This window comes from Amphiprion ocellaris, chromosome 11 (assembly GCF_022539595.1).
Source record: "Amphiprion ocellaris isolate individual 3 ecotype Okinawa chromosome 11, ASM2253959v1, whole genome shotgun sequence".
NCBI lineage: Eukaryota > Metazoa > Chordata > Actinopteri > Pomacentridae > Amphiprion > Amphiprion ocellaris.
The window spans coordinates 11,558,601-11,582,279 of NC_072776.1; the positions used below are offsets into that span (position 1 = coordinate 11,558,601).

The 23,679-nt window shown below is 40.2% G+C and overlaps 2 protein-coding genes across 3 annotated transcripts in view; one reads left to right on the forward strand and one right to left on the reverse strand.

The window, feature by feature from the left end:
• The window catches only part of smarcal1 (SWI/SNF related, matrix associated, actin dependent regulator of chromatin, subfamily a-like 1), a 43,778-nt gene extending 42,492 nt beyond the window's left edge, over window positions 1-1,286 (reverse strand). For both annotated transcript variants that reach the window (XM_023299027.3, XM_023299026.3), the window contains exons 1-2: window positions 523-1,286; window positions 87-435 (exon numbers count right to left, since the gene is read on the reverse strand). In XM_023299027.3, the coding sequence (XP_023154795.2) occupies window positions 87-435; window positions 523-873 (700 nt within the window). In that variant the 5' untranslated portion in view covers window positions 874-1,286. The remainder of the gene's footprint in view (window positions 1-86; window positions 436-522) is intronic.
• A 3,715-nt stretch (window positions 1,287-5,001) lies between these two features.
• On the forward strand, window positions 5,002-15,796 carry marchf4b (membrane associated ring-CH-type finger 4b). The gene is made up of 4 exons (XM_035943235.2): window positions 5,002-6,458; window positions 12,325-12,480; window positions 13,107-13,299; window positions 15,194-15,796. Exons 1-4 carry the CDS (start codon window positions 6,027-6,029, stop codon window positions 15,613-15,615), a joined length of 1,203 nt encoding a protein of 400 aa, XP_035799128.1. The 5' UTR covers window positions 5,002-6,026; the 3' UTR covers window positions 15,616-15,796.
• Window positions 15,797-23,679: the final 7,883 nt, after the last annotated feature.

Sequence of the window (23,679 nt, forward strand, 5' to 3'; positions counted from 1 at the left end):
TTGTATTCATTTTGTTCGAGTTCAAAAAAAGCACATAACATCAAGATCAGCTGCATCATGGGAAAGTTACGCCGGCAGATACTTACCATAGTTCTTCGAAGGGATGGTTTTGAAAACAGCAATAAGCTCTGCATGGTAGCTCACTTCTACTCTGAAGCGGTCCTCTGTGTGAGGTACACATTTTCCTCGTACAGAGATGGCGGGCTTTTTTGCAGGTACAGGATTTGAAGCTGTGGAGTTTGAGGGAAGCTGTAGTGCAGGACTTTGGGCAGGTTTACTATTTTGCTTGTAGAATGAGTTTACTGAACCACCAGAGCTGCTGGATGTGATGTTAGCTTTAGGCTGAGCTGGTTTGACACTTGTACTTCCTCCACCAGACAGGACATGGCTGTTCAAATGTGGACTTGTTTGTGGAAGTGGGTCAATGACTTGCATCTACAAAGAAATATGATACAAAACATTAGATCACTGCAAGTTACCTCCACAGCAGTACTTGAATACACATTTAAGCACAAATCTCACCTGTCTTGAAGAAGTAGAATTAAACAGTGCACTCTGGCTGTTTTTGTTGCCACCGCTGGACAAAGGTTGATGGTTTGGGTGCCGATTGTGATCACTAAAGCTCTGCGAGTCATTTTTGAAGGGTGGCACAAACCGTTTAGGTGCAGAAGCTGCGGTTTGTCTTTGATGAGCAGGATCCGTAGAAACGCTCTGTATGGTGGGCTGTGCTTGCACTGAAGTGCTGCTGGAGCCTGCTGAGCTCTGCTTATTGGTGCTGATAGTCTGTCCAAGTCTCTGGGCTCTTCTCTCTAAAGCCTTCCGTCTGTTCTCCTCAATCTTTTGCTGCTGCGCCGCTGTCAGCTGATTTGACATGTTGAGGGGCTTTATTGCCGTTTAACAGCTAAACTTAACTAGCACAAACTGCTAATCGATGTCTGCTAATCACACTCTGAACTAACCTGTACAAGTGGTTACTTGCCGACAAGTGATCCATGTGGACTCATCTTGTGGTTACGAGCGTTTAGCTAAAAGTTTGCAGACGCGCTAAGTTGTTTGCACCGCTGCTTCCATCGCTAATGGTAGCAGCTAACGAGGCTAGCCCTGTCGTCAACAGTCAAATTTTGAAACAAAATACGTCCGCAGGGTTAAAGTGGCGTTAAATACAAGTGAGCATTCGTCCGTGGAACTACAGATGACAAACAGCGTGATCTCAAGTAAGCGACAACTGCAAAATCTGTGTGAACGAACCAGGTGCTAGTTAGCAATGTGCTACTTCTGTATCTACCGCGCAGGATGTGACGTAGGAAAACACTCGGGCACGTGAATGTAGTGGTTGCTAAGTGACGGAGGGAAATATACCCATTAATATCAAACATCATAATATCAGTAAAACCAGTTTTAAATTTTAATTTGTATCGAATACAGATTATATACATTAACTTAAAACAATTACGCAACCAATTTCAAGAAGAAGACGACAGGTTAGTGGCTAGTCTGTCAAAACTTCACCCAGCTCAACGTTAAATATGAACAATGAGATGAAAGTAGCTAGCTACCCGACAGCAAATAGTTAAAGTTAGCTCTGTGTATACGAATAGTTACTTTATCGCTTTCCATGGCGTTTCCCCCTACAGATCCACAGTAAGTACATTTTGCTGGTAATACTTTAGTAAGATTTTGAATTTAGAACATTTACTTGTTTTTTCTTCTGTGGTGTTGCTAGTTTTGCTTTAAAAAATCTCCCAAAGACATGTTTCAAAAATAGATTAAAAAAACAACAACAACTGTATATTGAATCGTAATTTGTGTCTACTATGGTTTTTTTATATATAAAAAAAGAAAACAACTTACCTGTTTAAAATTCTTTAGATGGCATCTAGGTACTCCTTATCCTTCAATGAATAATTTAGTCTGTAAGGATATGTAAGTAGTTTTTCATTTCAGAAATTTAAATATTTGCTAAAAGATGTCTCCTATATCACCCAAGAATCACCACCTAAAGGCCAATTTATGTTTTCTATGATCCGCAAACATGAAAACATGACATGAACTTTGTCATATAACCAAGTTCATGATGGTCTGTGCAGACCCCTCTGCAGACATCACTTTGCAGGCCAAAATTTGTGACTGTGTCAACTGTCTGTACTGCAAACACACTAACTGCACATGCGACAGGGGAAAAAAATCAAGGAGGGATACAACCTCATTGGGAAAAGGGAAAACAGTGCTTTCCTTTAGAGATTTCCCAGGCAATTGCAACTGGGAGGAGACCCCAGCTTAGACCCATAACTTGCTGGAGGGATCATATATCTCATCTGGCCTAGGAACACCTTGGAATTCTTTATGGAGAAACTGGAAAGCGTTGCTTGGGAGGTCTGAAATGTCGTGCTCAGGCCTGCTGCCATCTCAACACATCACTGATAAGCGAAAGAGGATGGATGGATGGATGGACGGATGGATGGGTGGATGGATGGATGGATGGATGGATGGATGGATGGATGGTTCTCAATCGCTGAAGGTCAGTCCTCAGTGCAGTATTAGTAATACAGACACTGTGTTTTCACATCACACTTATGTAAGGCTCCTATTGAATCAGGATCCTCAACCAGTTGTGATACCACAAATCCTGCACACACTTTCAACTCAATCTTAAGGTAAACACAAGACATGGTCAAAAGAAAAAATCCAACTATGCGTCATTGTGCAGAGTGAAGGCCAAACACAACCAAACACACAATACTGAGTGGAGGTGGACTTTAAGTAAAGGGTCGGATACTTCCTCCACCACTGCTATTATATACTATGATCCTAGTTTGTGTCTGATGTTTCTCTGTCAGTCTAAAATAATCAGTTGTCTTGGTTGGCTTATTTTCAATAGCTATTTAATCAAACACTACTTTGCACCTGAGATGCGATGTAAGAGCAATCACTGGCAATTACCTGCCAGAATAGAAAGCCAGCAGGAGTGAGAGCTACAAGTTTAATGTGTCAGTTTACTGTTGGCAGTCCATTAAAAGCTCACCCCATGGCCACTTGTCTGACAGCAGTCTTATAGAAATTCTGGCAAAAAAAAAAAAAAAAAAAAAAAAAAAAAATATATATATATATATATATATATATATATATATATATATATATATATATATATATATATATATATGTGTATGTGTATATATATATATATATATATATATATATATATATATATATATATATATATATATACATATATATATATATATATATATATATATATATATATATATATATATATATATATATATATATATATATATATATATATATATATATATATATATATATATATATATATATATATATATATATATATATATATATATATATATATATATATACAGAATACATTTCTGCAGACTGCAAGAGTCCAGCCACAGGTGTGTTCATTTTAATTATTCAACCAAGCTACACAGCTGCCCTGGCTGCCCACTTAATTGTTCTCTCCTGTGCCTGTGTTTTCTCTCCAGCTTCCCTAAATTGATCATTTTTATCTCTGAAAATTTACCAAGTTCACTAACTAAACATTTTATTTGACTTGTGTGCAATTTTGAAAAACTTTATGTACATCATGAGGTATTTAATACTTCTACTTAACTACACTTCTAACTACACTGTGTTTGTTCAGCATTGTAATTTTAAACACAAGATCAATTTACATGCTAATATGATGCATTCTATTACAGTAAATTACCCATCAGTATGTAAAGCATTATAAGTAGTTTTAACTCATCCAACTCCCAAAATGGTGCTATACTGGTAATAGTAAAACAACTAACTATTACAAAGATATAGTGATATAACACTCTTGGGGAAGTCTGTACGTCATCTTGAGCATGCTTTAGATACATTTAATACATTTCCAGCTACATTTTAGATAATATTAAAGTACTTTTAGATGACTTTTGGGTGTGTGTGCTTTTACATTGTGGCATTGTGTAGTTATAGATTAAAAAATTCAAGTCAGAAAAAGGTCTGCAAAAGTTTGTAATATAAATAGCTTGTTATTCTTTATGCACAACTGAAAAAAACAACAAAAACGTTTGGTTCCAGCTGAATATTGCCTGTTTTAACACATGATAGTAAGAATTTGTTGGTTGGACAAAAGTAGGAATTGGAATAGAAATGGGCAATGAATGACTGTTTAAGAGTCAAATGATGAGTTAGTCAGTGGCCTGCAGTGACGTTTGAGATTTCCATTTGCATGAGGGGCTGTACTTGTTCTGGGACAGCGTTTATCTGGGTGTCTAAATCTCATCAACATAGATGCCAAAATCCAAAGTTTTCCAGCAGAACACCACATTGTACCAATATGATCAATGTTATTCACTTCACCTGTCAGTGGTCATAATGTTGTGGCTGATTGGTATATATATATATATATATATATATATATATATATATATATATATATATATATATATATATATATATATATATATATATATATATATATATATATATATATATATATATATATATATACATATACAATTTCTGAAATCTGGTCCTTCAGTTGGTTCCATTGCTCAGGGCTTTACCTTTATATGGTGAATTGGGGGCTTTTGGTGGCTGCCTAAGGCTGCAATTTCTCCTTTAACTTCTTTAAACCTCATCATTTTTAATATTTTAGCCACTTTCAGCCTAATTAAAAATTAATATGTATGCTCAGCTAAATGACTCAATCTAGCTGAGATATTAGGAACATTTTGTTTCCCTTGTGTTGTCTGATGTTTGAACTGTTCAACTACAGTACAACTTCATTTTCTTTTCCTCCTCCTCCTCCTCTTTTTTCCCTTTTTTTTAAATAAATGCAGAATCCATCTCCCTCTCTTGAAAACAGAAAACACATCAATGTCACCTTTGACTTAATACCCTCCTTGTATTCTTTACACAAGTAATTGCCCGTGTATTTGTCTCCGTCCACAGTTGTAATGAGTTGGCTGCTTGCATCACTGTGCGGTGGTGACGTGCAGCGTCTGGGAGCTGTCCCAGGAATCATGGTGCTGAAGCTGCAGCACCGATTCAGCAGCCAATGATCACAGGAGAATCCGGTGCTACGGATGCTTTCACCCAGAGCAGGACAGTCCGACAATCGTGTTGGATTTATACGGACGGATTTAAACCCTCCTGCTTGTTCTTCGGACATGGAGATTCGATAATTGGGGGATGTAAGCTTCACAGAGGCTTGCCAGCGACCTGCAGCCTGGCTGAAAATCTATGAGAAAAAAAAAAATCCTGAAACTGTGAATCGTATGAAAATCGGTCTCCAGGTAAGACGGATTTTGCTTCCTAACATGGCACGCCGTCGATTGACTTAATTTGATGTGAAAGCCTTACAAGACGTCCACAGCCATCTGATCTGTGCTGATTTATTTTTTAAAAAGAAAGAAAGAAAAGAAAGAAGGTGGCTTTCATTGTTGCTGGAATATTTGAATTTTAAGACTGAGCGCTGACATTTTGTTTTCTAGTTCAGTTTATTGTACCAAAGGCAGATCTGATTCTTGGTTTCTGCACTCGTCGTGGATCTGGAGGGAGAAGGCTGTCTAGATAGTTTGTGTTGGAGGGAGCAGCAGACTATTAAGGCCATGAAATGACAGTGGACACTGAGTGAACGGGCCATAGCCTTATTACTTGAATGCATTTTCCTATCAGTCTTAACGTTAGACTTTCCTCGTTTAGCTGTTTAATTCATTCAACTTAATGGCTTCAGACACTTGTTTGCATCGATGGGATTTATTTACCTTTTGCGTTTGCATCCTCGTGGGAAGACAATAAAAGCCACACCATTAGAATACATGAATATCAGCATCAGAAACTAAAGACGCTGCTGTTCAAACCCCGACTGGAAAAACGCACCCCCTGCCCCCACTATCCCATCCCACCACATATGAAGAGGTGCTTGCTTATGACGGGGACACACACAGCTCATACTGTTGTTTCCCAGCACCTTTGCACGGTGCTGTGAGTTTCTGGCCGGAGACAGCCCAATGCTGCGCAGCCAGGGCATGCTGAAGAGCCGCTGTTGCGTCCTGCTTGGTGACCTGAGGGTGCTCCTGCTCGGGCCACCGGCGCCGCCGACACCGCTGCCTCCGCTGACCCCCATGAGCGGCCAAGCCTCTGAAAGCCATGAGACAGGCGTCACCGTCCCCGACAACAACAACACGTTAACGCGGAGCCACCAGCACGCCGGGGACCGAGCGGCCGCACCTGCCACCGGAGCCGCCGGGCCACCGGGCGGAGAGCGGCCGGTGACGGGCTGGGTGGATTCTGCTGAGCTGTCGGCGGCCCTGCGCGGCTGCAGCAGCTCCTCCGATGACTGCTCAAAGGGCAAACTGGAGGAGAGGTTCTCCCTCACCAGCTACACAGAAAGTGGCTTCAGGACGCCTGTGTGCAGGATCTGCTTCCAGGGACCAGAACATGTAAGTCATAAAAAACGTTCATCAAATGTTAAACTAAGATATTTATACCGTGTGCTGTCCATCTAATCCATTAATTAGCCATCACCTTCTTGCTGGGGTTCATGAAATAGTAAAATCTGATGGTGTTACATTTCGCTGGAGTAGAAACCTTCTAAGTATTTGCTCTCCAAGGAGCATAGGTTAACTGCAGCAACAAGTCCTCCAACCTATACACCAGAGGTGATGGAAAAGTTGCACCTTTGTGTCCAGGAACATGCAGGCTTTCTGTGACATGAGGCTGCTGTGGTCAAGCTTCTTTTCCAGTGCACAAAAAAACACTGCCAGTGTCTTGTTAGGGCAGCAGGGAAGCCCTCTGAGCAGGGATCCCTCTGCATCCTGCATTCATCCCATTGCATGGCTTGAAAAGACAGCTATAGCTAGCAGTGGGAGGATAATGAAATACCTTGTCCCCGTGGCTGACAAGTGTGGAGGATACACAGGGATGCAGTAACAACTCATTATAGCCAAACAGTGCGAATTCACGTCGAAGAATTATATGCATGAAAAAACCAAATAATACCTCTCACTCGGCTGCTCGCACATTCCGCTTGGAAACAGCAACAAAAATAAATAAATATATAATAATAACGTGCACAGAACAGAAGGGAAGAGCCTGCAGGTTAATCACACTGCGTGCCTCTGCCTTTGGGGCCATATTGATGATAGTGTCACACCACATCAATCAGGAGAGGAAAATGTGAAAGGAGATGGTTACAATAAATAATATTAAATTATAACAGAAAAGCAGACACTTAGCAATTTGCAGACGCATTAGTTACACCTTTTGACAGCGCTTTTGAGACCACATTGACGAATATGTCACACTTCACCAATTGGTAATGGAGGCAGGGAGGTTATTAAAAAGTCAAGAAGCAAGATAACTGAGGTGTGGAACAGAACTTTTTATCCTGCAGTCTGCACTCGCAGTTGCTTTTCCTTTACCCTAGCAGCAGATTTACTGTATCATTTCATGGTCATTGCACTGTGTATAGTCTATAATCTCGCTATGTTTCATCAAGTAATTACTCCAACACCAATTCTGTGCATCATTCCACCTCTGAGCTCAGGCTTTGTAATTATTACTGACATGGGGTCTAGTTATGAGATTGGAAGACAAGGCGTCATCCTTGTGTAACTCCCCCCCCCAAAAGACTCCATAGATAGTCAGCACATTTGGCAGTGCATACAAAGTACTGACTTCAAAATTTCCACTATTTCCCATGGCTTCTTCCAATACGTCTCATTAATGCTTCCTCGAGACATTGCAGCTAGTCAATAGCACTTGATTTCATGCTTATCATTATGCAAGTTTTTATCGTTCACCGGCCTTCCTTTTTCCTGTCGTCTCTGCGTTGTTGGTTTGGGTGAAGTCCAGATATGGATCTGCTGAGGTGTAAATGGGTACAAGGAGAATGAGGCTCCATTTGAAAAGAGAGATGAGTGGACTCGCTATGTGTCACTGTGTGATACAGGCAGTGGGGACATTAGTTATCCTCTATTCTCCCTTAGCCTCCAGGATGTCACATAGACCAAGGCAGCCAGTATCTGATCTGACAATCCACCTCCAAAACACTTCCATCCCCAAGGCTGAGATAGTCAAGACAGAGTAAAGAAGGGAGCAAAAGGCATAGCTTTGCCCCAGCATCCCACTAGAAAAGGGCCTTGAGTGTCTGAGAGAGGCAAGCATTGAAAAATGATTGTATCCTGATTTAATGTGACACCAAACAATGTAATAAGTCTGTGTAATCGAATTCCTGTCAGTGTTTTTGGTGCTGTTTTCTTTGAGGTGAGATTCATAACCAAAGTTCTGCTGTTTTTAAGGATCAGTTCACGTCTTCCTTTTTTAAATGTGTCTCGTATGTAGATTTAAAGTGCTATTGGTCTCTGCAGTCATTCGTCTTCATATGTGCCCTGAATCGATCCCTGTAAAGGCCTGTAAGCTGAATCAAGACGAATCATGAGAAATTTCTTCTCTGTGACATTTCCCTTCTCCACAGCTCAACAAAGAAACACTATACAAGGAAACAAAAGTAAGGAATTTTATATTACATTAATGGTAGCTGTGGAAGATACTTTTAATTGCACACATCAAGAAATGTAGTGTTTGTTTTGTAGCTCTTACATTAAAATCATACTATCATAGTCAGTATGGCCAGGATGAAAGATTGATTGACCAATCATTCTTTCTCTGCCTCTATGGGCTTACTTATTAAGCTAGAAAATAATCCTAACCAGACTTTAAGTGAGAACTATCACAGGCACATAATGTACAATACAATAAACAGCTGAGCCAATGTCAGATATGGTATGAATTCTTTTATCTCAGTACCTCAGGTTATTCATCTACTTTTTCATTAACAGCCAACTCGAGACATAATTCAATCCATTATTGGTTCTATTTAGGTAAAGGTCAGTGACAAGCTTTACAGAGGGCTCATGGAGCCTATGATTTATTCAGGCTTGTGCTTTTAGACTTAATCTCAACCTTGTCGCTCAGAGAATAAGCAGTTTCTCTGCTACGTCTTTATATCATTGGAGATTCCCAGGAAATATTCATATAGTACACAAACTCATAAAAATCACTGTAAAAGAAATACACAAAAAATGTTGTGAAATGTTGCCATGTTTGAGGGATCCTGAGGTGTCATGAACACTTACGCTGAAGAGCCCTTTGGGGATGATTCTTCTACTGTCTTCGCTTAGGTTTTATGTTGAAACTATGCGAGTCGCTGCTGCTTAGAAAAAGATGTGTGCTTTCCCTTCTGACACAGATAATGCACTTGCACAGTGTGTTTGTCTGAGGCACAATGAGAAGCCTTGAGGGGTCAAGTTAGCATCATTCTTTCTATATGGCCCTACAGTTGCGAGGCAATCTGTATTCCATCATATGCAGGGTGGCTGCTCTGCCATTTGTTGGGAATAGGATATAAGCAAATTACATAAGCACATGAAATGTTTTTGGCTGCTTTGCTGAAATCTATAGACATGAGCTGTGAATTCACATGCTTAAATTAGAACCCCTAGTTTCTCTTCTCTTATATTTAATTATCATTAAAGAGTCATTAACTGTCACTGTAGGCCCAGGGGTTCCCATAAAATCAGCAATGAGTGGAGTGTCCTCTTGAAATTATATCCTTATTGGACGTCTTTTCTCCTTAACTTGTTGCATATGGTTTGTGGTGTATATATAAAGCTGTTTTTCAGTGCAATATTGCAGGATTTTATAGAAGAAATGTTCATAGACTGAATATTATTGGTCATTCTAAAAATCACTTTCATTCAGTTTCTTAGCAAGCTAGTTTATTATAGTGCAATTTCCCCCCTCTTAGAGTTAATGGAGTTCACTTGCATTGATTCCAGACCCTTAAGAAATGTGAATAGCCATCTCTAATTTATTTTCATGTCGTTATATACATTGGGGGTGAATCAAATTTTATAAGGAGGAAAATAGGTGCACTGAGGTGTTTTGGGATAATGTAGCTCAGAGAAATGAAACAACACAGCCTAAATTACCAGGCATATCTTTATATATGTTGTTCTATTGTGGATTTTTTTCAATGATCATTGCTGTTTGATCAACAAAAGGACATTTAGTTATCGCTTTTCATATGCGTGGGCTGTAGTGCCATGTTTGTTATCAGTCTCTCTTGCTCTGTCTCCAGCCTCAGTTGTATTGGAGTGATCTAGGTTTCAGCTCTTGGCTGTGATCAGGCCAGTCACAGTGAGCGGCCTGAGTCCCACTGGACACGACAGAAGTGTTCTGGTGCTCCTGCCAATACACTCCCACCCTGGCCATCTGTAGATGGGCCTTTTCTCCTCTAACTCCCTGCTTTTTCCTCTCTTCTCTTCAACCAGGGCGCTGCTCCGTCTGTCAGAGATGTCAGCACAATAATGACATGGAGAAATAATTTGGAAACTTACTCCATTTTGTGCTTTAAAAAAAACAGTTTCTTCCTCCAGTGTCTTTGCTCGTGGTAGACTGGGAGAGGGAATACTGAATTAACAATACCTTAGTAATGTAATGCCTCAGCTTAGAGAGGAGAGGGAGGAGGAGATTTCTTGCAGCAGACAAGGGTTGGCTAATTTTCTTTTTCATTCACTACAGGCTTTTTATTCAGTCCCATTAAGATTAAAACATCATATACAAGAAGGTCATGCTATGAATTTTATAGATCTAAGTTCCTTAAGTGCAGGTCAGGACCTAAAAATGGTGGCAGGCCAACATCTTTTAGGTCATCATCAATATCCAATATGACAAGATTAGTAATATATTTTAATGAGCTTGGGGCCTAGAGTGAGAGATTATAAAACTCTCATCTGTTCCTCAGGCTGAATACAGCTTAAGAAGAATGGCTATTTAAGAATATGGCAGAGCACATATTGCTCTTGAGTGAAAACCTTGTGATCCCAAATTTAGTGAGCTTCATGGTTTCACTCCATTTGAAGAATTTCACCGTGTTATATATGGTGAAGAAAAAAAAATCCCAAATGCTTTGGTTTGCTGAAATCTTGTCATAGCCAACTGGATAAGCTGAAAACAGGATGGAAAGACTGAGCACAAGGCTGCCAGATCTCATCTCCTTTACCTGACAGCAGTGATATTTTCAGCAATGCTTTTCACGTGGTTCAAGAGTTCACAAGTCTGCCTCTGTTGACCACTGAGCAGCTCTTCAGGAACATAAACAGACCTTTACCTAAACTGCTTTGAGGCGCTGAAGGAAGGGTCATGTTTTATTTCAGCTGCTTAAACCTCTGTACCTCTTCAAGACATAGTCTCGTGCCACCTAGAGTTTAAACACACAATGCAAGCATTGTTATTCTGATGTTCAGTGACATCAATCACACAGTATGTGGCTGTCACCATGCTGACATTGGGGATTTGAAATGCCCTCAGTTATACTAACATCCTGACTGACTGACAGTGAGTTCAGAAATGTCACTCCAAAATGACCAGTACATCAAGAAGCCTTGCTTTCTGCCATAACTGTACCAAATGTTGGATCTTGTTGAAAAGGTTAACATTGTCTCCTAAAGATAAAGTGCAGACAGAGACAAGTGGCAAAGAGGACATTTTACATTTCTATTTGGTCTCAAATCTCCAACTGTTACTATAAAAGAACATTTTCATGCTACCTATGAGAGTTGCATTAATTTTATGACCTGCAGTATCAGTGTAACTTTAGCGAAGCATTTTACTGCTTTGTTGCGATTTGCTCTTTCACAGGAGCTCCAATGACTAATCCTCCACTTTCAGCGGTACTAGTAATCAAGCATTTTGCCTGTCAACTAGGTGTAAGGCAAAGCTTTCATTTCACACCTGAACTGGTGTTCTGCTGTAATAGGTCTGAGCAGTGCTGTGTACTCTGCATGAGTGTGTGTGTGTGTGTGTGTGTGTGTGTGTGTGTGTGTGTGTGTGTGTGTGTGTGTGTGTGTGTGTGTGCCTGCTCACCTAACCGTGCACAAAAAGCCCTGGAAAATCAATAAGCCAGCACAAAGAACCGCAAAGAAATATAAATATATGTATAGTGTAACCACTGGTATATTGCATGTAAAAGAGTTACTGCAGAGGGTAAATAAGATGAGAGGGACTGTCAGCGGTCAATGATCGCTGTAGGCAGAGATTTCTTCTGAATCACAAATCACTACTAAACTGTATCCTGCTCACAGGCGTCAGTCCAGCAAGAGTATGTAGCAGCTTTATATATATTTTTAACACACAACAATATATCCACTTAAAGCGAAAACAAAGACCATATTTTTGCATTTAATTTGACAGAATAATAAAAGCGTGTGGTGGGTACTGACTGGCTGTGTGTCTCTCCTGCAGGGGGAGCTCCTGAGCCCGTGTCGGTGCAGTGGGTCGGTACGCTGCACCCACCAGCCCTGCCTCATCAAATGGATCAGTGAGAGAGGCTCCTGGGCCTGTGAGCTCTGCTACTACAAATATCAGGTCATTGCCATCAGCACCAAGAACCCACTACAGGTGAGCTGTAAAGAGCACCGCTGTTTAGAAGGAAAAAGAGCTGGGAAAAACTCAAAATGCTGAGTATTAAAGTATATACTTTGGTATGCCTTTAGGAGAATGACCCTTCTAATTCAGGGCTTATTTAGAGGCATTTCTGGTTTTCATATCAGAATTGATTTGGGAGCTAACAACCCAAGCACAGTTTTTGCAAATCACAGAGTTTTAACTGCAGCTCTAGTTTTTGCTCTGATCACGAACTGAGGAATTCAGAGGGAAAATGAAGTGTTTTGAGTTAAATAAGGTGTATCCTCTCTGATCTTCAGAATTGGAAGATTACAGAAGCAAGTTTTTATCAGTTTTCAACCTTAATAATATTATAGGGTTGTTTGTAAGTGGATATAGATTTTTTTTAAAAAGGTTTTTCTGCATGCAACTGATGTTCAAAAGACTGCATTTTGCATTTAAAAATATAGGGCTTTAATTATAATGGACTGGATGATCATAATTATAATGTGCATCCAGTTACAGTGTTTTTGTCTTCTCCTTGTATTTGCATTTATCTGGCCCCTGTAAGAGTTCAGTACAATCAAAAGAGAAATAAGAAAGCAAAGCAATGAGCTAAGCTGTACTGTGTCTTCTTGCAGTGGCAGGCCATCTCCCTGACAGTAATAGAGAAAGTGCAGATAGCAGCAGCCATTTTGGGCTCCCTGTTCCTGATGGCCAGTATCTCCTGGCTGGTGTGGTCGTCTTTTAGCCCGTCTGCTCGCTGGCAACGTCAAGATCTGCTTTTCCAGATCTGCTACGGGATGTACGGCTTCATGGACGTCGTCTGCATCGGTGAGGTTTTAACCGGTTAGCAGTAATGTGAAATTTCATGTAATGTTTGTACTTCTTCTTGAAATGATTTTGTGCCTCTTATGACTGAGAATAATACTGAGCCCGCTCTGGTCACATTAATGCAGGTGCATTCAACAGGCAAAAGTAAATGTCAAAAGTCTTCAGCAGAGTCAGTAATTATACCTGACGGCTGTTCACAAAAAAACAGTGAATGCCGTGAACAATTTACATTATTGACAATCAATGCAATTAATCTGCACCGCATCGTCAGCTGCTTCAAATCAATATGGTGAGCAGTCGGTTCATAATTGATTGCATACGTGATTGTTTGCTCAGTCTTTATGAGCATTTCTGCAATATTGTCTTTATCACCGTTACTATATTATAAAATATGAAATGCTGCATCAAGCCTACTTTATAAATTAAACATGAATTCCAAATGTTCAAAACTCAGTGTGTTTGCATCAACTAAAGTGGCTCTCATTGCATACATTAAAATACATTTCTAACTGTAATATAAAAAGCTACGATGCTAAATTCAGGCAAACTTTGAAAACCATTGTGTGCTGTCAAAACACAAGAGAGGAAAAAAAGGTGCACTGGAGCATTTTTTTCAGAATTTGTGTGGGTGTCCAAATTGAAACTTATAGCATCTGTTTTAAGCCTGCTGTCCTCCTCTGGCGCTTCAGGGCCCACATGTTTTGGATGAATGTGTGATGGCATCTCACATTAAGAAAACTCTTAACTGCCACTGCAGCAGACAGCAGGGGGAGAGGAAAAGGAGATTGATTGTCTCCGGTTTGGTGGCGAGGATTGACTGTGGAGTCATTAACTCTGCACTTTACAGAGATTAACTTGTCACCTGGTAGACGTTAAAGAGCAAAGACCTGACTTTCACTTATCCGCAAAGTTAGAAGGGGAAGGAAGCAGAGTTGAGGAAATGCGACAGGATTTTATCAATAAACTCCGACTGCTGTCACTGTGGCTGCTGCCTTATGTAACCACTCATAACAGAGGGTGGTGTTATATTATAGCGGTAATAAAATACTGCATCAGTTACAATCGGCTAGCTGTATGATGATTCATGTAACACTTTGACACCCCCAGTTTACATTTATAAGATTTGATAGATTAGAACACAATATAGTGCAGTTTTAAGAGGAATTAAAGACATTTTAATCACTTTGTTCCACAGTATTTTCAACAAATCTATGAAGATAAATGTATCTGTTTATATGTAAGCATCCAGTTATGGATGGAGGAAGAGATAAAGTGGTTGACAAATAACTTAACAAACACTTTAAAAGACTCTCTATATTCTTAGAACTGCAGTAAAAGGTGATATAAACCTTATTACCATATTCCATTTTTATGTACTATTTTATGTTAAATACTAAATAAGGGTTTGAAACAGAGTCTAATCATACTGTATTTCCACGCACATGACTTTAATATGGAAAAATACAGGCAGTAAAATCTTATAGTCTGAGCATCTGCTGTTACAGATTGATTTCAATTTTCCAGATACTGATTTCAATGAACGTGAGTCAATAAGCAATTCTGAACTGAGATAAGATGTTATCGAACAACCCCAGAGAACAGATGCAGCATTTTTGCAAGCCTAAATCTAAAAACGGTGAGTATTGCTGTGTCATGAGTTGCACCATGTTACCAATTTTTCTTCGAAATAAGGATCTTCTCTGTGGGTTCTCTGTGGTGCAGCACTTTAAAGATAAAGAGTTGTTTTGTTCTGCTACTGCCTCAGCTAATACTTTCTGCAGGCTTTAACACAGAGAATCCACCACTGCAGCGATATACAGTACATCACTTTGTGGTGTCATTAAGACCGCTGCCACACAGTGACATCGTCTAACTGATCCTTTGATCCCCACAGCTTTAATTGTCCACGAGGGACCTTCTGTGTTTCGTATCTTCCACCGCTGGCAGGCCGTTAACCAGCAGTGGAAGGTCCTGAACTATGACAAGTCTATGGACAGCGATGACCTGAAGGACGCCACTGTAGACAGGACTCTGTCTCAGCCCAGCCAGGGCTACCAGACTGGGATAGGAGTGTCCACCTCCACCTCCTCGCTGATGGTGGTGGCCTCTACAGCCGCCGGCTCCACTTCTACAACCGTGGTGACGGCCGCAGGAGGACTGGGAACACATGTGGACCCCAACAGCGGCAGCGCAGTGCCGGACCAACACTGTCCCTACAACATCCTCCACCTGCTCAGCCACCTGAGGCAGCCGGAGGCCCGCAGCCAACCCAGCAATAGCACAAGAGAGCTGGTCATGAGAGTCACTACAGTCTGAGGAGTCAGCTGAGGCCTTATCTCACATGGAGGTGAAAGATTTATCAACCAGCTGACAGTTGAAAAAAAAAAGTCCTATCTTAACTGCACTGGATTAATACCATGTTCTCGTTTGTTTCAAAATGCATCTCTGATGTCCTTACATTGATTGAATAAAAGTCAAAGTTGTTTGATTTGCAGAATTTGGTGGCAAATAGTTATTTCGAGCATTTGGAGAAAGTGTAAAGAACACTTTCAATAATATGTGCATGGATGTTCATACATTATCTTTGCAAACCATGTATAGTTTATTATTGTTACTAATAAGAACAGCAATAATTTATATCTTACACAGACAGCTGGTCAGGCAAAATGCCAACAAACTAGCAGCCTAAAGGGAAAAAGAAAGAATTTACAGTCTTCTTATGATGAGGTTTTCATCAGTACTGCTGGTGTCAGTGTTTTCAGAAGTGGATTTTTCGGAGAATGTTGTAGATTCTTGTTATTCTTCTTCATAGATTGCTAACATTTTTACCTGGACAACTGTCTGTAAGTGGAAAAAAACCCAAAGAAAGCAGTAATTCCAATTAAAAATGTTCATCAGGGTTTTATTATTATTTTTTTGCTTTTAGGAATTTTTGGTGCACCCTAAAGAGATTTAATCATGCATAGGCAATCCCAAAGGCCCAATGTGAGCCAGGAAAAACCCTGGTAATGCATGTTTTTGTCGATTGTTCAGATACATTGTTGTGTTAAGATTGCAAATACAGTGATGGAGTGTTCAAAACTTCAAATGTATTACCATTAACTGGATTTTTGGTGTTTTTCACCCAAATATTAGCTCTGAAATCAGAGTTTACTGTTTACGAAAAATCTGTTTCTGTGTGAAAGTGTACAGAAGTAACAGTTTGGACGCCTCCTGTGTGTCAAAAAATAGAATCTAAATTAGTAGAAGATGCAGCTGTTGGGTGTAAGTTGGGAAGATTTATAAAGGAACAACAGTGGTAGTGTCACATGTAGTGTTAGAGTTTAGATTATTGTTTAATCCAATGCAGGAAAAGCTTTTCCTTTGATGATAACACTGCAGAAAATTTGCAAATGTTGAATTGATCGCACAAATGTATTTCCGCCCAGGCGTGTGATGGGAGAAAACAATCCAACAGGTGTGTTGTGGATTAAACCATATGGCCTTGATGTAAATCACAGGCAGGATATGGAAGAGTTAACAGGCTGCCTAAAATCATTTTCAGGGTTTTTTGCCACCACAAGATCAAAGTAGGTTTGATTTTGATGCACTGTTTTCAGAAAAGAAATGGATTTTCTTTGTACTGTCTTTGATGGACACTTTATTGTTGCAGCATTTCCTTGTCAGGCATCATTATGTGATTTTGTTGATTGTCGGAAGATTATTGAGCATGTGTTCGCTCTTATTGGAACACCATTCCTCAAAATGCACAAAAGGAGAGGTTTTATAGTACTTCTGACGATGCATCTGAACAATGGAGGAAAGCCGTCGTAAAAGAAATCATCGACTCGATTCTTTAATTGCTTCTGCCAGTAAGCCTATTCACGAAATCACGTTTCTGCTTCAAAGCAGTGATGTCACCGGTTAGGCCCACATTCATGTTCACGTTTGACTCACAAAGCCAGTGATTTCCGCGTCTCTTGGCTCTCAGATTCAGATATGCTGTTTGATATTGCTTCACGGCTCTTGTTTCATGTCCATGAAAGATGAGCTCCGTCTCGGGGGGCTCCACATCTCTAAAGCATGTTGTGGAAGGGAAGAAACACTGCTAAAAAACATCCTCATAGTGGGGCGTGGTGGTGGTGGTGGGGGTAGGGCATATTGATGTTACCTATTTTATCTGACACTGAGACACTGTACGGTGGAGTGGATTCTCGTGCAGTTTCGTGTTCGGATGGAACCTCCTCAGAAAATATTTTGATGCTAATATTATTCTTTGTAAGAAAAAATAAACAAAGTTGATCATAATATGAAATATTTTGCAGGAGATCTGGCACTTTTAAGCCTTTCCAACATGCATTACATTAAAAACACATCATTAGCTTAAATATGAATGTCACAGGAACGATACAGATGAATTTAAGTGAAGCTGGAGCTTGCAGTGCAGCAGCACCATAAAGCAACATTATCTTATCAATATAACATGGCCCTGCCACCTGTTAAGCAGCTGCATATTTAAAGTAGTCCACACATAATAATTTGCTGTCAGAAAGCATATTCCTAAAGTGCATCATCTGCTTTCTGTTTAGCATTCACTGTTGTTTCAATCAATCTCCACTTCACCCGGTGAATCTGCTATTTTACAATCCTGCGACATCCGTCATCATCATCAAATGCCAGGAGTATAGTATCTGCAGAGAATCAGGTAGCGCCGTGATTTTCTGCTGAATTATTTAAGCCATGAAGTGCTGATATCAATGGGTGGGAGCTGCTGTATAGAATCAACTTGCAAGGAGCCAGGAGGTTGCAGAGAGTTCACCGTGAATCTGCTTGCCTCAGTTCTCTTCGCACCTTGTCTCTTTGAATTCACAGACGCATACACCTAGCTTTGATGAAACACAACTTTTAAAAACATGCACAGGAATATTATTCTTCGAGGGCTGATTCGGGGTGTGTGTGTCCTGGAATTAATTTATTTAACTGTGCTGACATGTTGCACACGCTTAGATCACGCGTATAAAGCATGCTGCGTATTCAAACTCAGTTCCTGTAGCTGTTGTTAGGACAGAGAAGTCACACTTACTTTGAAATGCTGTGAGACAGCTGTGAGGTGGGATTTAGCTTTGTTTACGCTATACAGCTTTCATTTAAGCTCCACAAAATGCTCCCATCAGGAAAAAAAAACATGTATTTTTAGCAAGTTCAATTTGACACTGAGGCAGAAGTGCTGTAGCAGTTTTGTAGCACTGTGCTCAAGAAAATCCTGACAAAATCTTTGATGAAACTCATGTCAGATATTTAATCCAATATAAAAGCTTAAACTATTTCTAATATTTCTCTTCTTTTCCTGAGTGTGTGACATTCACATGAACCTGTGATTTCAGAGGAGTCCTCTGGTTGGTGTACAGTGTAGTAAAACTATTGCTTTCATTTGCAGAAAATTGACCCAGAAAGGATTTTTGCAGACTATATGGAACTCCGAACCTTTGAAACGGAATAAATTGCGTACAGCTAATGTGCTATTCATGCAGGTTGTCTGAAGTCTGAATCACACTGGAAGAAAGCCCCGCATTCACTCCCTGCAACTTCTCCTAACGCTGCAAATGAAAGGGGGCAATTTCAAGAGCTGCTTTTTATTGTTGAGATGAGAGGAACTGACAGGTGTTATAGAGAAGCTGGAAGCATTGACGGTCAGTGACAAACTGAAGGAGAGCAAATGCAGAGATTTACATCTGTTCCTCTGTACCCACTTACTCTTATTCAGGGTCAGAGGCTGCTGAAGGCTGAAGAGACATTCACTGGGCGTTTTTCTGAAAAGCAGACTTATGGGTAATTTGCAGGGGGAGAAGCCAAGAGGACTCACAGGAAACTAAACACACACACACACACACACACACACACACACACACACACACACACACACACACACACACACACACACACACACACACACACACACACACACACGCACAAACACACAACTCCAAACAGGAAATCTAGAGCTGAGATTCACGCCCAGGAGGGTCGCTGTAAATTGTCAGAACAAACCACTGAACCACCACCGTGCCTCCGCTTCAAGCCCTAAACTGTGTTAAAAGGAAGAAAAAAAAAGATGATTACTTTATATGGGATCTTTCATTATGTTTAAATAGACTTTTACAAGAGTGGAACCAATTGAAAAGATGAAAGGCGTTCTGCACTTCACTTGTCAAAAATGATCATCAGTAACAGATATGATTCTCTGTGACTTGTTTTTGCAGCTTGTGTTCCCCCCCTGGTGGATAACTCCTATACTGCTCTTGAGTGCTTGCAAAACAGGAGCCTTCCAGAGATCATCATGGCTTGATGTTGACACAAAATCTGAGGAGGGGGCAGAGATTTAAATGTCAGTCACAAGGCGACACTCTTTGCGCACCTTCAACAGCGACACACTCTGCGTGAAGATGATGCATGACTTATGAAGTCACTAGTGGTGGTGACTGAAGCCCTTTTGCTTCAAGCATCATTTGAACTTGAATCACTCGAGTATTTCCACAAAACAACAACTTTGTGCTTCTACTTAACCTCGCTGAAGAGAAAAATAACATACTACAGCTTCAATGCTGCATTTCACAGTTGTTTGGAGACGCGGCAAGGGTTTTAGAAATACTGAGGTCACAAGCCCTCCCAGCCCGCCCCTCGACATCACAACCCGAGTGACCAGAAATTGAAATGAAGAATTTGCTGTAGTTATTCAGTTTGCCCACCCTTAGACCTTATGTAGATTTATTTTCCCAACACAAGTGCCTCATAGCTCTGTGCACACTGTCAGAAATAATATCTTTTAGCTCGTAGATACCTAACACATGATGTTGGGGAAAAAAAAAAACCCCACAGCTCTACAAGAGAAAAAATTTGCATCCTTCGCTGCATTTTTGTGCTGATACATGAGCATATTTACAATCAGCCACTATGAAAAAAAAGAATTTAATTCTTAGCTTTGGTGCTATCCAGTTGTAGCTTCAAGGGTGATCCTGATGCAATTCCTGCCTCATTGTGAGTGATTCATTTTTCTGCAAACCTGAATAAGAATTCTAAACATGAACTCTTTAATGTTACTCATAGAAGAACATGATGGTTAGACTCTGGTCCACTGACAGCGCTATTACATTTTATAAACAGTCCAACATACCATACTTTCTAAGGGATTGAACTATAAACTCATGGAAATCTTTGGTAAAATACACGTTCACGCCTCTTCGTCTCCTACTTATATATAGATATCGGTTAAATATATATTTGTTAAACACACAAACAGTGTCACAGAGGCATGAATGATTAATGTGCCTTAGTTTGTGGTTTGTGGAGGTCACTGCGATCTTTGAGGCTTGTTCCTCTTTTCATGCACAGCTGGGCTACTGTAAATGTTCATCTGGATGCAGCAGGCCTTTAAGAAGAGTGTTGCCCAAGAGAAAGACTCTCAGATTGCCTGCCTCTCTCTTTATCGCTCACTTGCTCACTCAGCATCCCTTCGGAAATGCACCCCCACCCTTCAAACACACACACGCGCGCGCACACACACACACACACACACTTGAGTGCTCTATAAACAGCAGCAGCACTCCGTGAGCAGGTCAATGGCAGTATCAGTGCATTTCTCTAATTGAGCCCCTGATGAGGGACTTCCTGAGCTCGCTGCCTGATGTATTCCTGCTGATAGTCACACAGTGTCAGACAACAGCATGTGACCTGATTAAAAGACGTTTCTCAAACTAGAGCACTTGCCTCTATGTGTCCAATCTCAAAGCGCAGTATTCCCAAATCGCCCCCTTTTTAACAGGACTGCCTTGTTGTGTTTGCACTGGGAAAGACGCGGCGCTACTCTAAACAACTCTAAACAACACTTGCTGGAAAAGGCCAGTGTTCATGTCTTGTCAGCTGATTTTTCGGATAGTTCCTAGTTTTGTTTTGACAGCGAAGATTTAGTCCGTCACTTCAGGAAGGAGTGATTACATTTTAGCAGTGATGGAGATTTCAAGTATGGGTGGCTGCAGCTGCCAATGTCATGTGTGTTAAGAAGGAACGAAGGAATGAATGATGTTCACGAGGATTAGTTCATGTGATCAATTATCCACTCCATCCATAAAGGATATTACACACTCTTTCTGTATATATAAAGACCTTCACTTTTGTAGCTGTAATTATCAACAAAATCTAACTCTTTTGATAAAGAAAGTCAAATATATTTGGAAAATAAAACATCGACACATAGTTGAAATCAGCTATGCAACTGGTAACAGTCACATTTAACACTGATCAACTTCAGCTGAGAGGTGAGAATAAACTTAAAAGGTTTTTTCTTCACTTACATGAATGTGGCAGTCAAGCAAATTATGATTGTAAACCTCCTTAACAAATTATTGTGAAACTAAAAAGAATGGATAATTACAGCAACAAGATCCGGCTCTTTATATTAACCGGAGCATCCCAACTGATTTATCTTAACGGTGGGAGTCCTTGGTCAGCTGTTGGAAAACCGACAGTGTAGTATACTCTCCAGAGTCTGTAAGTTACTCTCATAACATTTTCACCAAAGCATATCTGTACTTGCTTTTAAATGCTAAAGTTAAATGAAGCATAAAGTTTCAATCATCAGGACCACTGAGTGACCTCGTCACTGCGACTGCAGAGAGGACATATCCCTGCCCTTGATTCATTAAAGTACGCATAAAATCATGGAGGCATGAAAAGACAGGCAGGTCATCTGTAATAATCTATTCAGAGCGTATGACAGGAATAATGTCCTTCAAGAGACAATGAGAATTTGATTTTATAGCTCATTGCAGTGAGAGCTAAGCTCATGCTGCAGCATCAAATGCAGCGTGTCTATCCATATTTTTTCCCTCCAAACATTCAATTTAGTGAGCGTGCAACAAAATGAAATTAAAGTTTAAAAAAATACCTAATGAATTTAGTATTTTGAAGTAAGTGAACATCAAGTGACCCTTATGATGAAATGGATTGGTCGCTTTACTGGGGGTGCAATTTTGTGCACATGTATGAGACACACAGTATAAAAGTACAGTGCCCACAAAAAATAATTAACTCCCTTGGAAGTTTTCCTCCTAAGTAAGCCTCCAGCTGCTTCATCAGTCAAGGCTTTATGGGATAGTGCAAAAAGGAAAGCCATTGTTTAAAAAAATACTCATATTAAATCATGACCAGAATTCACCAGAAACCATGTGGGAAATACTGTAGTCAAATAGCAGAAGGTTCTTCAGTCTGATGAGATCAAAACTGATGTTTTGCCAAACATTGCACATAATCCCAAACCACCGCCACCTCCACCATGAAGCACGGTGGTGGCAGCACCATGATGTGGGAAGGTTTCTCAGTAGCAGGCCCTGGAAAGCCTGGAAGGATCGAAGGTAAGATGATACCAGCAACGTATAGAGAACTCCTGGATGCAATCTGCGAGACAACTGTGACTTGAGAGAAAATGTATGTCCCATCAAGACAATGACCTGACCAAAGGTAACACTGGCAAAGGCTAGCCAAAGCTACACAGAAATGGTTGAAAGACAACAGGGTTGATGTTCTGGAGTGGTCGATCCAGAGCCCAGATCTAAATGAAATTGAGACTTCGTGGCTAGGCTTGAAAAGTACAGTTCATTAATGATATCTGTGTAACGTGACAGTTTTTGCAAAAAAGAATGGTGTAAAAGTGAAATGTCCAGATGTCCAAGGCTGATTGAAACCCATTCACACAGGGTCAATGCTGTAATTAAAAAGAAACTTTATTCTAATTCAGGTAAAAGGTGCATTTACTAAATACTGAATTGAGGGGGTGAATACTGATGCAGTCACTTAATCTGTCTTTTATTTGTAGAAATCTCTTTCCACTTTGACATTAAAGAGTTGGTATTTGTAAATTATTTTTAAAAGTCAATTTATATTAATGATGATTCGGTGCTGAAAAACAATAAAAAGTGAAATTTGATGAATACTCTTTATAGACACCGCCTTCAAATGCAGTCACATTTCTCCGTTGATCTACTGGTGACAGTTTTCTTTCTTTCTTTTGCAAATATCTGACATTTCTGTTTAAAAATTACACTAACCTTCACTCAAAATAATTATGAACTATGTTCCTGACAGCCTCCTGATTTGTCAATTGAATAATTGGGTCCTAAGCAGTGATACTTGGCTTGTTGCAGCAGTTAAATTCCAACATGACATCTCTCATGCTGTATAGGCCTGGAATATAAACAAGAGCATGAACAGCTCTGTCCATGTAAGGTTATGCAGCAGAGGCAGCTCATGTGTTTGTAAAGAGAGAATCAGTCAGTGACATTGAGTGTTCTGCCGGATCAGTAGATAAACAGCTTACTGCTGCATGCTGTATTTGTGTAAAAGCCTTCA

Bases quoted from the DNA above. Each gene is read 5' to 3' on its own strand.
- marchf4b (XM_035943235.2), top strand. From the start codon at position 6,027: ATGCTGCGCAGCCAGGGCATGCTGAAGAGCCGCTGTTGCGTCCTGCTT. The intron at 12,481-13,106 runs GTGAGCTGTAAA...GTCTTCTTGCAG, and splicing joins GCACCAAGAACCCACTACAG to TGGCAGGCCATCTCCCTGAC. The intron at 13,300-15,193 runs GTGAGGTTTTAA...TGATCCCCACAG, and splicing joins CATGGACGTCGTCTGCATCG to CTTTAATTGTCCACGAGGGA.